At 31.1% G+C, this 19,756-nt stretch overlaps 1 protein-coding gene across 4 annotated transcripts in view; it reads right to left on the bottom strand.

Moving 5' to 3' along the window:
- The window catches only part of LOC132939802 (kinesin-like protein CG14535), a 183,573-nt gene that overhangs the window by 84,400 nt on the left and 79,417 nt on the right, over window positions 1-19,756 (bottom strand). For all 4 annotated transcript variants that reach the window (XM_061007179.1, XM_061007181.1, XM_061007180.1 and 1 more), the window contains one exon: window positions 4,307-4,487. In XM_061007179.1, the coding sequence (XP_060863162.1) occupies window positions 4,307-4,487 (181 nt within the window). The remainder of the gene's footprint in view (window positions 1-4,306; window positions 4,488-19,756) is intronic.

The following is a 19,756-nucleotide window of genomic DNA, read 5'->3' as shown; positions in this document are numbered from 1 at the left end:
AATTCAAATATTAAATAATGTTTAAATTAGAATTGACATATTTTTTTTATGATATTGGTCAAAGATGACTACTCCGTTCGTTTTAACAAACAAACGGAATAATCTAATGTAATCCTTTTATGAAGAAAAAGTGTTAAAACGTTTGCCGGGACTTTTGTTACGTTTATAGGGTGACAGTTCGGGCATTTAAAAGGGTTTATGTCATTTCCTTGACGTTTTCCAAGCAGATTTATTTAATTTATCTGTCATGAATTTAAAACAGGAAACTTAAATGAACACTTTCTGCGAATTTATTTATAAAATAATGATCTAGAAAACTAATAATAATAATAATACGGTGGCGTGTAAGCCGTATTATTTTTCTTCTGTAGGAAAAGGTGAGGGTAGTAAATGTCTTAGTAACACACGACACACGTGCGGAGTCATCGCTAAACGTGACTTGGATAAATATTATACTGAGAAATAACTATCTAATGTAAATAATAGAATAATACATTTTATTATTGTAAAATACTAACGGAATAAATAAAAAAAAACATTAGCCAAACGACGTCTTGAAAGTAAAAAGGTATAATCGTGTTAATAATTTAATATATTTTACACTAATTTTAAAAAAAGTTTGTATAATACTCGATTCAAATACCTAGTGGATTGTTTTAAATGATATTAAATTATATTTAAGTATATTCCTTGACAAATGTATTATTTTTAAGCATAAGGTTCGAACGAAACGCATATAGACAGTGACAATGTGTGACATTAAAATTTAGTTCAACACATGGTACGTAAATAATAAATACTTAATTCGTGTAAAATACGTAAAAGCTGGTATGCTCTTTTTCTTTGTGTACCGATCGATAAGAAAAATAATAATATTCCATTTGATAAACATCGGTGTCGAGGCTTTTTCTGTTGCTAAAAATCGTTTTTGTAACGGAATTAAGGACGGTATAGTTGGCACTAAGTAAATAATAGAAAGGAAAATATTTTGTTTTAATTATAAAACCCTCACGAAGCTCTAAGGGTCTTTTTTTTTACACCGTTCTATTTTCTCTTTGTACAAAATGCATATAATAAGCCTTTTCCTTTCACTCCCCCCCCCCCCCCACTCCCACTCAATCACACCACTCCCATCTCTCTCTCGCTCTCTCTCTATCTCTCTCTCTCTCTCTGATTCTAGTTTGTCCGCAGGGCCGGGTCCCGCGTGTATTAACACCACCACACCTCCATCCGACGACTATACCGTACCAAAAAACCGAATTCCGGGCCCCTGAAGGGTTAATTGGCCGTGCCATTAGCGAGGTATACCCGGTCGGGATCCCAGTTGTTTATATCATTTAACAAGCGACAATTTATAACTGCCAGTATTGCGCAGTTTGCACGTACATTATACGGTTACGAGTGTATGCTGTATATTTATGTATATATAATGGGTGTTTGTGTGTGTGTGTGTGTGTGTGCCCAGACAGGCTGACGACGAATTAGACAGGAAAAAAACAATATTCTTAACAAACATGTACCCTTTCACCAATTGCCCCAAGTCATTTCTCTGAACGATATCTCTCGAGGGGCCAATCTATAATATAATATGGAGGAGGTCCCATGTCGAATTGATCACAGTCATCTACGCCCGAGACAACTTTATAACGACGGTCGTCTAGAGTTTAATAAAAATTACTCGGGAAACAATGTTCTATGTTACTGCATCTATATACCTATACGTTTCCTAAATTAAACTCTCTACTGCACCCGCATATCAATTTGTACCTATTTATTTTAACAGTGCTCTTATATAGGTACTTATGTTAATCGTTATGGAATAATATTGCATTATGTTATTCAACGCTGTAAATCAGCTTTCAAATTCATAATATAATACACAAAAAGTGATAATAATAAAAAAATGTTTACTAATGTAATTAGGTATAGGTTCATCATAAATTCATAACATAGTATACGACATTGTATCATTAGAGTATCAAACTACGATGGTAAATTGTATAATTTAGGTCGAGTTAAAAAACGTAGAAGTAATCGTATTAAATTGCATTAAGTCGGAAAAATATTGACTTGGTTTATTATTTTTCAAATGAATAAAAGTCAGTACTTTACAGTTAAGTATATACTATATATATAATATTCAGTTTAAATGACGAATGCCACAATGATTCTTAATTTCAATGTCATTCTTGTTTATATTATTACCGACGAACACGACTTAAAAAAAGGTCTTAAAGTGCTTTCATAAATCATTCAGTTTTTTATTTTTTTATATTGTCATCACAATGTTTAATTTAAAATTACATTGCTTCTTTTAAAAGTCACCATTATATTAATTTCATAAGAAAATAAGTAATAGCCCTAGAGAAATTATCTCATGAACGTTATAAAATAAAAAGAAACGGTTTTTGTAGAATTAAATTAATCAGCAGTTTACACTTTCATTAACGGCAGTCGGCAACACGTTAAATGTGTGTTTTGTTCAGTTTAGTGTAAGCAATTCAAATTTATCCTTACATTTGTTTAAATTAAGACTATATTACGTATAATATGAGTGCTATAATAATAATACGATCAATATAAAATAATGTGAGAATTATTTCAAAAATGCCGGAATACCAAGGTACTTTTTCTAAGTTTTACAATTTGTCCACACGAATATAAACTTCAGTCGTTGTATAAAAGTGGTAAATGGCTTGTAAATCGAAAGACTATAAGGTGCGTACCTATATATCTATACAAACGACACACAGATGTGGTAATTTTTTAAATTGATTAAGACGACATTCATCTAGTAAACATAACAACGCATCTTTATAGAACACGCCGTATACATAAATCAGTACCTATATACTATAATAGTCAACAGACAGTATAGCTTATATATATATATATATAGAATCGTATATGCCGGATTTTCCTTTCACTCGGTAAATCCCATTCGTGCGATAGCACCACTGGCGAGGGACTGCGATGCTCTTTTAACTCGTTAGCAATACACACGTAGGTGTACGTGAAGATTTTTCGGACCGAGGGCAACAGATAATATGGGAAAAGGATGGGCAGGACGGACGCGTGTGAGAAGTGAGCCATTCGCAGGCCGATAACAGTTTCTCTTCGTCAGGTGCAAAGCTCTGATTCGAGGCCTACGGCAAAGCTTTTTAACAGAACGGACAGCCAAAATTCTGGGGCCACAGCACGGCGGGGGAGTAATCCCTTTGTGTCGTGTTGTTCGGCGACTGTAAGCCTTACAAATCAGCGTTAGTCTACGAGCAAATAAATAAAACCGTCACACCGTCCGGACGCAAAACGGATTTGGCACTACTACGACGCCGACGACGACGACGACTATACGAAGACGATTTTTTCCAATTTAAGTAATCGATACTACTGCTGTTGTACGCTGTTACTATATAACTAAATGTACGCACTACGAGCATAAAAAAAAAAAAAAATAAGAAAAAAAGTATTCATTCAAAGTATTTTTTTCATTATTATTATTTTGTACCAGAGTAGTAGTTCCTCGAGAATTCCAAACGTGCTTGTTCTCGGCTCATATATATATATATATATATATATATATATATATAGTGTTTTCCTTAAACATAGTACAACTGCTGCAGTACAAGGTATATAGCGCAACAAAGTGTTAAAAATTCATCTGTACCGACATTTGTAATACACGAGTCGCAGCAGAAACAGGGGCATATAATTTATAATAATATGCCGACATTATAAATTAGAACACTCGAGCTTTTAACATGACATTTTAAAGCGTAACTTTTTTTTCTCCATCAATAATATTATTATTATCAAGTACGAAATACAAAACTGTCATCAAACATAGTTTTCTGTCATCCTAAACGAAGTTTCAAAATGTATTTTTGTGTTTTGTTTATCTCGTTTACTTGACGCATCAGCACTATGATTTTAAGACACATAATGTGATAAATAATAATATATTATAATTCATGAAAAACGGTTTTCATCTATTAATATAAAAATAATATATTAATATAGGGTAGCTATACGGATTAAGAATTCAAGAATAACCGCGGCGAGTTCGACCTACATGATAATATACAATATACATATCATTGTTCAATCGTCGTAGATTATTAATTCCTCTATTATTTTTGTTTGTTTACAAAATCTTCAACATCGAACGTGGTATAAAATATAAATGCGTCATGGCGGAAATAACTAAAAAAAATGTGTATAATGTAATAAGTGTCGGGTTTACGCGTTTTGTACAATCGACCAAAAATATTATATTACTGAAAGTGTTATGAGAAAACAATCATACCTTGCCCACACCAGTAAGTTCTTTGCCGGCAATCCGTCGCTGTAACAATGCTGGCAGAAGAGGCGCGTGCTTGTGCAAGCCGCTGGCGAATCCATGCGGGGTGGACATAGCATCTTCTCCTTGAGATCCCCGTCTTTTTCTGCGATGAGGCGAACCATTTAGATTCAATTTTTGAGACGCCCTAAAGTAATCACAAAAAAAAAAACAAAAATTATCAATTGTGTGTCGAGTCGATTTTAAATATTTTATTATACTTAATAATTATTACTCTAGGTAAAGATTAATTTTGGAAAACAATGCCATTTTGTTATCCACTCATATTATTGTAATAGCAATAATGTAAACACAGCAGTATATATCACCGGTGTTTCTCAATTTCCTCTCACGTCATTTGTTCGAAGAGTCGAAACTCTCAAGCATATTATATCAGATTAAAAGATTAAATTATATCATTATACTATAGAAACTATTTGAGTAATATAAAAATAGAAATAAAACTTTTTTTTATGGGTACCTTGGCAGAAGAGGGCTAGGTATAGTGGATCACCATATCAAACATGTTGCTGACTTTGCTGGTGATTGCATAACCGTATTTTTTTATGAGACTTTTTGAAATAAGGAGCAACAAGACTCTCCAAAACTAACCACACACACGGCACACAAAATGTTACATGAAAACATTTTTTTTAATAATATATAATAGCCATTTATAGATTTTAATTTGCAATTTTATGTTGATAACGTTTTGAAACACGATTTATTTCTGGTTACTATTACCCGTGATGGCTGTTATTTTTTATTTAATAATATATTTTCCTCGACTGCGTTTAATGATGTAATTATAATTCGGAGTACCTACTTGCTGAATGATGTATACAATAAATTTGATCCCTACTACGCATTATCGGGTTAATGGTTGGGCACTTACATCACTCTTAACCTGAACCTAAATGGAAACATGAAATGCAACCCAATCATGTAACAATGTAAGTATATAATGTTAAATGGTCGATGAATGCGGATGACAAGCATAATAAGATCTTTAAAACGTCGAGCCACGAAAAAAAAAAAACTTTCACTACGGCAATTTTTTGAATAGGCTTTTCTTTCTATAACACATCGAAAGTATCGTTTTCATCCGGCAAACTACCCCACCACAGCAATAACCAAACCCCAGGGAAACACAACCAGTAAGTGCATTGTATTATTCTTTTCAAGGATATTTTTTTACGATTTCAACAAGTTTTATTCGAAAACTTTCCAGTTCATTGAATCATTTAATTGGAAAGTATGTCGAACGTCACCAGATATTTAAAATGTATGTGCCTACAATCCGTTTCCTATAAATATTGTATCGTCAAGGAAGGGCTAGAAAATACAATAATTTATCGTTTAATGGATAAAAAAATACAAAATGTGTAAATAAGGCAATAAAGTATTATTTTCAGCATTCCGTTTTACATAGTATCACCATCTACATAATTTATATTAAGTGTGGAAATTACTTTTACGTAGGTATCTTATATAATATTATAAATATTTTTAATTTATATCGATTGACGCGTAATACGAATTATAATTTATATAGGCATATCAAATATCTAAATAATTTACTATTTGTCTTTGAATAACGCATACAATATTATTATGTCTGTAAATAAACTATAATATATAAGCAGGTATTTTTTCATTTTTTATTTTGTAAGACACAATCCATCATATTTTTATTTATTTATAATAGCGGTAGACATCGATTTAGCATGACAACGTGATCGAATAAGAAATGATGTAAAAATGTAAAATAACTTTTCTTAGTGTATTTATTTTTTTCATTATTATTATTAACTACGCATCCTGCAGCACCTTAACTACCCATACGAATAGTATTATAGTTATTTGCTGGGTTTTAATGTCATTATGGTCACATAGCGTCTGTAATTCGAACGGACCAGCTGGTAACCTTTATACCTCTATACGGATGTACCTACATAATAATTATTACGAGTAGGTACTGATCGGGATGAGCGCAAAATTGAATTTTCACATCAGGTCGTCTTCCGTTATTCGCACGACCAGATTTACCTATCGGTTATACGCGCATTGTACAGGGTGATTCACCAATACTCATCCCCATATTTTTCATTTAATAATAAATTTATTCAAATTCTAATTTTTGGAATATTTTAATATACTCAAGTAATAACAATGGTCATAATAAATATTTTTAAATTCCTGAATTTTTTTATACTACATAATAAGGAGTGGCCATACAAATTTTAATATTCTTCAAATGAGAACCCCCATTTTGTATTATTGATGAACTTAACTAATAGTTTTTTGATCATACAAATGTTTACACTAAGGATATAATCGTCAGTCCTTGCAAATGGTTTTACCAAAATATATAATATTTATATATATTAAATATTTAATTTATATATATTCTTATTAGATTTAGTATTTAATATACTTGGATCATTTTTATAAATTATAAATACAAAATATTGATTATTGATAGATTAATATTAATTACTACAATTTTCAAATGTCTATAGCCCCCATAACTTCAAAACTTATTATCATGGAGCTATTATCCTTAGTACTCATATACTATTCATTCGAATTTTGGTTTTGATATTTCAAACTATTCATAAAACTAAACTGCTAAACAATTTACAATAGAAAAGAGGTGTTCTCGTTTAATAAAAAAAAATTGTATCTCCGCAGGATCAGGACCCTCCTAAAGTAGTACACAAAATCTCATAAATTTTAAAATACGATCTATAAGTATATTTAAAAATTCCAAAAATTAGAATTTGATTAAATTCTTTATTAAATGAAAAAATGGGGTCTATCATATTTGTTAAATCACCCTGTATAGTGTATTATAAAATATAATATTAACCCTAGGTATCACTCTCTATTTCCGGTCGGAATGACAACGATCTAATCTATATGTCAGGGGTGTGGTTACGGGTGGTGGGGATGAGGGTGTCATACCCCCCACCCCATTTTGGCTTATTTTTGTCATATCAAATATTATATGATAAAACAATGAAAGTACCTACATTAAACGCTATATAGCGTGGTCTGCGAATAGTAAAAAGTTCTGTATAGTACTATCGAACAGGAATTGTTTAGCCCTACGTCTAACTTGTGTAATATCAGGACAATACAATAGTTTATAAAAAATCGTCCAATAAGACTGTGCATCGTTACTCGATTCGATTGATGTTATAAATCATTTACATCACAAACATTTTTTGGATCAACTGGCCGTTATATGACTAGAGTTACTTATTTGTAAATATTAAATCATCGGACACGGTGTCACTGTTTTATACCAATAAATATTAATCTGATTGCAGAAAAAAATATATACGTATATACGTAAAATATATATATGTACGTAAACTCTTGTACGGTGAAATAACATGCTATACCTAACCTAGCAATATTATATATTAATATAAACAAAATTATGAAATCAGAATAATAATATCAATAATGAATATATGTGTTTAGGATAAGCTTTATTTACTTTTCATTAAAACTTCCAGAGTTTGAGTCATGTTGATAAATAATAATAATAATAATATAGCAGTAATTAAGGTATAGCGATGTATACCAGGTACTTGCGTATACATATATAATGGTAAATAGATTTAAATTCATCTGCTACTAAATTATTAAATTCGAATAAGTTATTGTATCCAACAGTCCAACTCGTAGCCAAAACTCTATATACGATTCCACTCAAATCTCTCCAACCACCACCAAAATCCTCTAATCTCAAACCTATCTACCCTCAGCATTCCAGGTGACCCTGGAAGACGTTTAAAACGAAAATGGTGTCGGGACTTTCTGACTGAATAAAACCCCATCCACAACTCCAAGAAGTCCCATCACTGGATGGATTCTTCGCTCAAGTCTTCAGTCACTTTTTATTAATCTATTACAACACTTACGCTTATTGTAAAAATAATATATTTACAGGTTGTGTAATAAAACTAATTAAAACAAAAAAAAAAAAGGTTTTGTGAATTTAGACTTGTTACTCGTATTATAATATGACTCGGATATCAAGAGTATATGATAAGTTGCCCTAACAATCAAATCATAAATGATTAATTAAAACCATGTTTTCTTAATACATATTTGTCATTGTTGAACAACACTAGTTTTTGACTCTTACTCGCACTTTGGCCTTCGTTATTAAATTCCGCAAACTTTAATGGAATTACACGATAAATATTAATTATCATTGCACTTGCCGTTCTTTTTCTTAATTACATGACCGCGAGGAGGACCGGCAATAATGTCCTATTATATAGAAGTCGCTGATAACAAAATTCAGCTGTTGTATAATATGAATAGGTGTATTATATGTCGTTAACCTGCCAGCCCTTATTATTATTATTATTATTATTACCCTCGTGGGAATTTCTAGTTGTATTACAGCCACCAATTACATATATATTATAAAATATAATATTGTAATAAATCATACTATACTATATATACCTATATAGTTCCGGTTTGTTATTTCCGAAACAATGTGATTATTTGTTTTTATTACTATTCTATAAATGACGTCGGGGAAACCCTTTATTAATTATTATTATAAGTTTTAATATTTAAACTATTTATTATTTATTGTCAAGATCTTAAATCTTTTACATGATATTATATAAAAATTAATACAATTCAAAATAAAACATGCCTATATTATAGCCTACAACGACTAAAAGTAACTATGCCAATTTAGTTTTAATTTTGTAAAAAAGAAAGGGTTTTGGCAACGAATTTAAATAAATAAATTTATAGACACTTAGAATTGGCGCAAATATATTTTAAGAAATGCCCTAAGTTTATGCATATTTAAAGCGAATAATAAAAGTAATTAAACGCATCGTTAAACTAATCTCGAGTAATGATGACAATTTAAACAAAATTATTAGTTAATTATCGAATTAAAATTTAGATTTGCGAATTGTCAAAAATGCGTTAATACGAAATATATTTTTTACTTACTGATATTCATATAAGTATACAAAATAAAAATTGTTCATAATATGTATCATATTTTATGATGAAAAATATCATGCAAATATTAATTAAAAAAAATTTCATATTATATTGATAATTCAAATTTCAAATAAGATCAAAAATGATTTTTTTTTTTATGAAAAATAGATATTATACAATATGACATAGGTATCCACATAGTTCTGTAGATAGTTCAACATAATATGAGTACATATTGTGTAACCAAAGACTACATTTTGAGAAGATAAAATCTTACCAGGTAACGGTAGCCGTAAAAGATGAAAAGTATACAATAAAAACTTTTTCTGCTTAGGGTTTACGACACTAGTGTAATCGTATCGATTCACTATAGGAAAATGCGAAACGTTTCAGACGAAAGTTGTGGCAATAAAAATAACGACTGGGTGTAAAATGACGACAGTTAAAATTCGCTTGTTGAAGCACAAATGAAAGAAGTAAATTCCGAATTAATAAATTCAAAATGGTTTCGTCTGGTTTTATATTTTGCTCAGCTGTTGTCGTGGATCAAACTTCTCATCATTTCAGAAACAAAAGTGCTTTAAGGCTACAATATGCATAGGATATATATTCCATACAAAAGATATTAAAAGATAATAATAATATAGGTAGTTTCTGTATAACTCTTTTCCAGTAATTTGTTTTATAGGAGTAACTCTCTTTTAAAAAAAAAAATATTAAAAAAAAAAAAACATTATCTCCGCTTATATGCTGGTCATTGACTGATCTAAAATAGTTAATAACTTTGAAAATGTAATCTAATTGTACATAGGTACTAATGATACGTTTTATGTTTTAAAAATATATAAAAAAAAAATAATAATAATAATGTAAAAAACTGAAGCATTCCGAACAACAAAATAATATTATATAATGTCGGAAAGTAGTTTGAGAACATTATTGCAATATCACCAAGACGAGTGGCAAATGCACTATAGCGTGGAGAGATTTTCAGAATTTGTCGAAAAACCTTTGAGAGCACGACATGTGTGAGCCCAGTCACATGGTGTCCGAAAGTTTTCTTATTACACTGCAGCCCGTGGTCGAGAGAAGTGGTGCAAAGAAACTTTGTTTCTTCCCTCTCGTACTTAGAAATCATTAGTAGCAGGCAAAATGAAAATGAAAAAAAAAACCCCAAAGAAGAAGTGCCCCCCGATGGGGCTTAATTTCATTAACGCATCATCTCTCCACGGTGGGGCACGAACACACACCACACGCACCACACGCACCACACACACACATAAGGCGAAGTCGGTACAACAGAAGGCAGCCGCCGTTCATTACCAAAGGAATATAACGTTCACGTGTGCCCATGCAGGCTGTGGAGGTGAGTGACGTCACGATATACCGAAACCCGATCACGTCCAATACTACGGTATAGAAGGTTGTCGTGCCGGTCACGTCTTCCTTTATCCCCTCTATCCACCGCCCGGTCGTATTCCTCCTGTGTTCACCGACGCCGATCCTCTCCCGCCGAATCTTTGCGTCCTTTTTTTTTTTTTTACCTCCACTATACGTTCTACTTTTAACTTTGACAGCCGCGCGTCCACCTCCTCCACCTCCTCGAGGAAAACATGTTTTGAATATTTCACCCCCTCCCCTAATAGCTTCGAAGAAACCTCAATTTCTTCTTTATACTTCTCACTATATATATATATATATATATATATTATATTATACGTGTATAGCCATAATATATGCCGCCGCTGCTTCGTCTTGTTCCATATTGCCACCCCTCGTCTCGGACGTACGAATATATATATTTATATATTTTATTATTCCCCGTGTCCGACGCGCGTAATAACACGGTAAAAAAATGTGTCCTCGGATATGGGAATTCCATATATAATATTACGCAGTAAAGTTGACGGTGAGTTCTTTTTATTTTCAAACCACAAAACATATGTAATAATAATAACATAGCCGTTAAGTTTTTCTGAATAGGTACCTACGCTGCAGACGTTTTCAACTTTGTGAATATTCTGTGTAATAATATTATAATATACACATACACATATAATAATATATGTAAATCAAACTTTACGTTCAAGCTTGAATAAATTTGCGTAGTAATACAAATAAAAAAAATCTGTGTTCCTTAATGGTAATAGACCTACATGGTTACATAGACGTTAGGTAGTATTATATTATATATATATATATATATGCAAAACTACGCTAAGTATATGACGAGATCGAGTTGTTGAATAAATACTATAGAATCAACATATTTTAATGGAACCCTTTGAACGTTCACATTGATGTCTTTAACATTGTTTTTAATAATTATAATATCTATACGAAGTATAATATACTGCAGTTACATTATAATTATGTAGTGCTCATAACTCTTCTATGATCATGATTTTTTAATCGGTCATTAAAATAAATTATCTAGTTGGCGAATAATAAAAAAAAAATGTTTATAAACTAATTTAAATAACAAACACGTTGCATAATATTAAATTTATATTAGGTATAATAATTATGTTTTAAAAGTATAAAATCGTATGGCGAAAAAAACATATTTCAAATTTTTAGGTAATATATATTTTGCATGTTATAATAAAAGTGTACAAAAGTTTCCCTTTTCTGGACATAAAAGAAACATTAAGTTGTATTTGGATAATAATAACGGGTCCTCCCTTTCTATATGCGTTTCCGATAAGGAAGAAAAACGGATCAGAAATGCCATTAGGAAAATTGATCAAAACAAATCTAGTAGAAAGCAAGATAGCGATAGGAAAAATAAAAGGGATACTACATGGGAAACCTACAAATATATAAAATTATGTAGCGAACGAACAATAGAAGTTAAAATAATATATAATGGACGACCTGCAGTGGTGGTCACACAACATATATTACAATTTATAAACGCAAGCGTATTGCACCTCCTATATTTTGAAAAATATAATCATGGCAGTTTTTCGGTGAATGGCAAAGTATTATTTACCGAGAACCTATATAACATATGCAAATACACGATTTCAATAAGTGAATGCATATTACAATTTTACGAATTATGCAATTTTTAAATTTACTAAAAATACAGTATAAATATATAGATTTGCTTTAAATTTAATATTTTCGCCAATGGCTTACGACCACTATCATGACAATATATCCTTCAGATGGTTTACTGAGGTCTTCTCTACGGGAAATATATATAATTGGTGCTCTGTTTGTAGATAGTTAATATTTTTGTTTTGTTTTTTTTTTTTTAATGACTTAAAATGTAAATAAGAACATCCTAGCAACATAATTCCCGAGAACAGTTTTCGTGTATAAATGTTTTCCACGTTTCTCACTTTTTCAAGCACTTAACTTCAACCGTAGGTCCATTTTTACTTATAAAACCCCATTTATTATTGCGCTTTTACCTTTTTATGGGTTTTTTGATTAACGACAGTTTTCATTTTTGCGATGTTCGTACGGTAGGTACGTGCAAGTCAGTGCTATTTTTCATTTCACTGGAGTTATCTGGCGAAACAAAAGTACGATGATATATAAATTAGCCAACTCGAAATGAAACTTTTTTGTTTGTAGTTTTAAATTGCCACTGATCCTTTGTAACGGGCGTTCGCGGATATATAATGAGCAATGTTATAAATATGAGTATATGACTAAATCCAGATATGGTCCTGAAGTATGGGCTGTATATGCCTACACCTAAATAATACCAACGCGTAATAATGAAGGTAGCTAGGTATTAGATGGGATTAATTTTGCTGACTTATGATAGGTCCTTTGAATTTATTAGAATAATAACTTGATCAGTATCAGCTGTGTAATATACGGGGTGGTCCATTTAACGTAAGACACTAGGTATCATTATTAGGTATACGAGAAAACGCACTAACGGGTTTTTCACTAATTTTTTAGCTTTTTAGTTTTTTGAACGACAGCACAATATATTTTTTTTCATATTAAGAAGCAAAATATTATTCGGATTATTTTGATCTGTACAAATTTAATATTGGACAGTTAGTTTAGTAGAAGTTATAAGTATTTTAAGTTTTAATGAGCCGAGTAGTGGACCATCAGTTAACAGTTTGGAGAATACCCCTGTGGCCCTGTACCACTCCACTCCGCTCATATTACCTATAAATACTCATAGCTCATAAACTTCTCGACCAAAATACAAATTTTAAGCATCGATGATCTCCAAAAAATATTCTATTCTGGAACAAGAAATCAAAAATTTTCACTGTAAAAGGTAAAATATTAAAACAATTTTAACTAGGTACAAGAAATATATATTATTTTTAGAAAAATGTTAATTTTAAAGAGTTAAAACTACGAAGAAAAAAACATTTATAAAAACGTTAATAGTTGGGTTAAATGGATCACCGGTATGTTTGTAAGTAACAATAAAATAATGCGCATATCCATCGTTTAAATTAATAATATTATATAAGATAATATATTGACGATATATTTAGAATTCTAAGATAAATAATAATTGGTAAGATAATAAACGTACTATAAATACTACTAATAAACAATAGACTTAGTTTTAATTAATAATCGTGTTACGTTTTTAGATTGAATAATTATAAACTATTGTACATTATATTATTGTGTATGGTCGATGGTAAGTACGTATATTACTGAGTATTGTTCTTAAAGGAAAGAGTCGTACTTTGTTACTTTGGTATTTTAAATGTCAAGAATTAACATTTAACATGTTTTATTTTAATCTTGATATCATAATATAATATCGGTAAAGACTCCAACAAAGAGATCCACAGTATTATATTTGTCTTAATTAAGTTTGAAACAATAATAACTATAGGTAGTCCTTTTGAAAACGCTTCGAATAATTTAATCTGGAAATGAAAGGGTTTTAAATAGCAATAATTAATTATATAGCTGGTAGGTAGGTACTACATAGAACATGTATAATACAACGCGTCTTATACGGGTCGGCTACGTTTCGCGTCAATGTTTGAACTTGTTTAACCCTCTGAACCCCGAAGTTAACTGCATAAATAAAATATAACTACGCAGGCACTTCGATATATTTTGACCGTAAAGTATGATGAAATTAGTTATTAAATTTGCTCTCGAGGTTGAATTCGGCGGAGCAAAATACGATAGTAATAATAATAATAATATAGTATTAAATACCTGGGTAACCGCGGTTTGTGCGGCGGAACGGAAGTGGTTATTGAGCGAGAGGAAACGGACTTCCTAGTGTATATAGGAACATATTATAGAAGAAGAGAGAAAAAGAGTTTTGGCGGCTGCGGCAGAAGGCCCTCCGTCACGCGTCGTATCCGTGTGTACAGAGGAGCGAGTGGAGGAGTGAGTGGAGGAGGTGTTTCGATAAAAATAACAAACGGTGTATATACGGTGTAGTTTTATTATAGGTGCCAAACAGTGGCAGCAGCAGCAGATGGGGTAAGTTATACTATAATAACGTCCCGGAGCCACGGTGACGTATTCGCCCCACCTGCTGCTCCGCGTCCGACGTCGTCGTCGTCATCCTATAAACGAGCTTACTGTTTATTATTATTATTACCCGTCTCTCCGCGGGGATGTATGGCATTTTTCAGATTCAACGATGTAAAACGATGTTTCAGTATTTTCTTTATTTTTTTGTTTATACTCAAAGACGCGCGCGCTGCGTACGTATGAGAGAGACGAAGGGTTTTCCGCTCTTTTTTTTTTATGGCCGAAAATCGTTTTCTCCCCATAAGCTGTTTTTACGGGAACTAGCTGCTGAGGTCCCGTGCGCGCTGCAAGTGCCGGCGCGCACACTACGAACGATATTTCCTCGGACGCATAAGCCACGTGTCACATTTTTATTATAATGTAACACATCGGAGCACTTTAAAATAGAAAGCCTATTGTGTTTCTTTACGACGGCCGATTCGCGTGACTGGAATTTATACTCCCGATCCGGGACTTCACCCCGCCGCCGCCGCCGGCAACGTCTTTTCCCGCACCGCTAACCGTTATATGGGATCCCCATTAAAGCGGTATAATTTTATTGAATTTAATTGAAAGCCGTTTTTATGTGAGCCGTAAAAAAAACGGGTGACATGGGTTCGGAATATTATAATATTTATACAGTATTAATAATAACAAGCGGTGGCGATAGCTGTATAGAGGTTAAACATCATGTACGTCAAGTCGTCTTAATTATATTAATGAGCAAATCGAGTTAAAATATCTTATTCGATACATTACTGTATAGTGTATAGGCACTTAAAGCCCGTTTAATAACAAATTAAACGTATGGTACACGTTAAATAATATAATACGTACATTCAGCTCGTACATAATATAAATATACCGGGTATATGGTATATATTATGGTGCGCCTTGCAGCACTTTTACTCCCTGTCGCGCAGTTATACGCGTACGATCAAATCTTGATATATTTTATTTAGGGATCAAAAGTTCCGAAAAAAACTGGTTTTTTTCCTGAAAAATTGAATGAAAAAATAGTTTTTTAACTTAAAGTCTGCAGTGGATAAATCTAGAGGATTATATACTTGATTTATACATAATTATAATTTGTAATATTAACTACTAAAGTACTAACTATTAAGTATTTACTATGTAGTTATTTGTTATTAGTTATTAATATTATTTAATTTTTACCAACTCACTAAGTTCAAAAATACAGGTGATTTTTTTTCGGGGAAATACACTCTCCCACATAAATACCAATTTGATATGAAACTACGTTATTTTTAGAACAAATATTGAAATATCCGTATTAATATTTTTAATAGTTTAATTTTAAATTTTAATACAATAATGCATTTTTTCCTGTTCATTAGCTCATACTCTTATTGTGCTGCGCGTACAGATTGTGTATACTATTAATAAAGAAAAAAAATATAATTTTTTTAATTTTCCAAAAATTCGGTTTTTTTCGGAAATGCATTATTTTAATATTCTCCAATTTTTCCACGTTTTCCGAGGCTTTGGGAAAAAAAACAGTTTTTTCCGAAATTTCCCGGCATTTTGATCTCTATAAATATTTATAAATAATATTACAAAATAGCAACTCAAATCTTGTAGTCATATCATTATGATAATATTATCGAACGACATACATTGTAACGGAGTTATGTTAAATTCAAACACGTGAAAAACATCGTCGTAACTATTATATTTAGTACTTATAGTAGATATAGTACAATATACTATCTATATCAACTACCTATATACTATGTAGGTAAGTACTATTATAAACATTTAATTTTTTTATTATAACACCTAAACTGTTATTATAAAAAGTCTATCTATACGAATAAAAATACAAACGTTCGCACGCGGACGCCGTGTGGGTTTCATTGGAGGACTCGCGTAATTTGTTTCCGTTCGAGATCCTGCAGCGACAGTTAGGTAATACACCGATAAGATCGTACCTTTTTCATATATATATAATACACTTGTCAACCGTGAGGATTTTTGTGTAACGAATAAAAAAACTATATATGCTTCAGAAATGTGCGGGGGAAAAAATAGAGAATTGTGAAAGATAAAAAAAGGCAACAGAAAAAAAGTGTCCACTCATTCTTTTTGTTATAAGCTCGGAAAAGTCAAACAGTTAATTAAACTTTTGCAGTAATTTCCACGCGTATATATGAGTATGAGAGAGAGAGAATTATCTTTGGGGACTGGAACGTGCCTTGGATTTATGTGCAGTCGACGCGCAGATAGGCGTGTAGGCGGGGTATATACTGCAGCTGATATAGGTATGTGTGTACTGTGTGTGTATATATATATATATATATATATATATATATATATATATAATAATACATAACATAATAATAATATAAATAAAAATAAGCGAAAAATCCGTTAAGACTCGTCCGCGAGGACGTTTATCATTAATATTACGGCCAGGACACAGAATTAGTTTTGGTAATGAAAAACCCCTCTGCCGCGGTATAATAAATACCAGCTGGAATCCCTGCGTGCGTTCAAATTGACTAACGGGCCTAATAATACGCGTGTACCGGTATATAGTCGCCCACCCCGCTGCTTATTGCCCGCATATGTATTTTGACGGACGATTAAACTCGGACATTTGAATAAATTATCCGCCGCCCATGAATCAATCAGAAACAGATTTCCCTATATTATATACATACATTGATATAGGTAGTGCTTTTTCGCAGTTAGGTAATGGATTGTTTTCGTCCTTTATTGTGAACAACTAGTGAAAAATAACAAAAAAAAAACCTTCTACCCTTATATTTTGTATATCAGGGGAGTAGATTTAGGTACATAATATATAAATGGTTAGTATTTTTATTTAGAATTAAACATACTATGTATAGGATTCTTTTTGATAACGCATATCCTTCTCATATCGCATTGTTATATTATTATTCAGAACAAACAGAAAACATAATAATATTATGTTTTGTATTTTATAAACAACAGCCAACTACTATAATTTTTACAATAATTTATTATTATTATTATTATTATTATTATTATATTACATGACATTTATGATAGTTTATTGATATACTGGTCTTACGATTAGTGACATACGTAAATTATGCAATGTATAATAATATTGTACTTTATTTGCAAATTAGTTTTCTTTTGTTCGATACAATACGATGCAAAATCAATAAAATAATGTTTAAGAAAAAACCGTATGGAAAAATGTACATTACCATACTCAACTTTTACAAAATATTAAAATTAGTATTAAATAATTAAACTTTGTGACATATAATACGTTATCGTAATTTGTGTTTTAAAACGTTATATCAGTAATCGTCATTATGTTAAAATAATTAAACAAATATTGCCAATTGTGAACATTTTAATACTATATTATTATATACAAGAAATTGCCTCAGATTATAATTTTCACTTTTGTTGGTATTTCAATTACTGTTAAAGGTTTTTTTTGGCATTCGTGGTATTTCTAAGTGTATTGCGGAATTAATGATGTGCGTCTACGCCTATATGTTATAATATATATATATATATTATAAAATGTATAGCACTATATATATTCGAGATTCTATTCTATAATAAAGCTTGGAACATTTATTAAGCTTTTAATAAAGTTAATCGTTGGATTTCAATATTAATGAGAAAATTAAGTAATGTCAATATTAAAAATATGTTGTTTAGAATTAAGAACATCATTAATAGGTACGTAAAAAATAATTTTATAAAATAAAATAGTATAAAATATTAATCTCGGTTTGATATTTTCATTATTTTGCTTACTGTCACCAACGTTATCGGTAAATGGAAAAAATAATAAATACATATTAGGTATATGAATTGTTGTTTCCGAATTTCGTTTTGTATTTTTATCCATTTTAAATGTGGATTTTAAACTATTTAAGTGTTTTAATTTTGAAAAAAGTATAATAATATTTTTACAACTTATTAAAATGTTTTTCAGAACCTAACATTGCAAGGAAAAGAAGTATACAATATAGTGGCATATTTTTAAACATATAAAACATAGAGAAATATTGGATCCCTATAAATTTTATCAATATTTTTTGTTTGTATATATTATGATATATTTTAAGTTTATTGGCAATATTAATCATAATACCTAAACCTAATGTTTAATAAGTTCAGGAATTTCGTAATTTTTTTTCTTCATGGCTACATAATCGGTTGAACGGTATAGCCATTGTTTATAAAATTAATAATGGATCAATCGATTCCTATATAAAAGATACGCTGTTATCTCATTTTCTTCATAGTATGATAAATGCAACGTTATTGGTATTATAGACAGAGCTTTTAAGAAAGCGATCACGTTAGATGAGAATTTCTAATCTGAGTGTTCGTTTGATTTTAGCCATTCCAAATTTCCGCACGTATTATTTATTTTTATTAACGAATAACGATGTGCGGAATTCTCTTAGATCGTAATACCATCTCGTTTATCTCTTCCAAAAATAGCGTGTTTGAAGATTTATCGAAATTTAAATGGAAGAAAAACACTATTTCTCAATCCCTTTATAAATACTCTCCGCATCACCTTCCTAACAACTCGGCGGGCGCTTGTAGTGTTTTCGTTGCCGATTCCCCCCCATCGAAAAGATGATTACGGTTATGAATAATTTCCGAACCGACCGTTTTCATCGACATCACAATTATTATTATTTTCGGGTGTACTACGTTTAAGTGGAAGAGAAAAAATATAAGTATAATAATAAATATTAAATAAGAAAATAAAGGAATCAGTCGTGACTGGGGTAGCCGGGTAGGGACGTAGGGATATAGCTATTGGATGGTTTCCGATATACAATTATATTTCGAGGTTAAACTTAAACCAACACCGAGGTTAATTAAGGTGCGTATATCCTGCTGACTTGCGCCCGTCGAAACGTTGTGTACGAGTATTTTCGTTTCGCTAAA

The sequence above is a fragment of the Metopolophium dirhodum genome, chromosome 2 (assembly GCF_019925205.1).
Source record: "Metopolophium dirhodum isolate CAU chromosome 2, ASM1992520v1, whole genome shotgun sequence".
Lineage (NCBI taxonomy): Eukaryota > Metazoa > Arthropoda > Insecta > Hemiptera > Aphididae > Metopolophium > Metopolophium dirhodum.
Note: the sequence above shows the minus strand (reverse complement) of the source record. Positions and strands in the feature narration are given on the sequence as shown.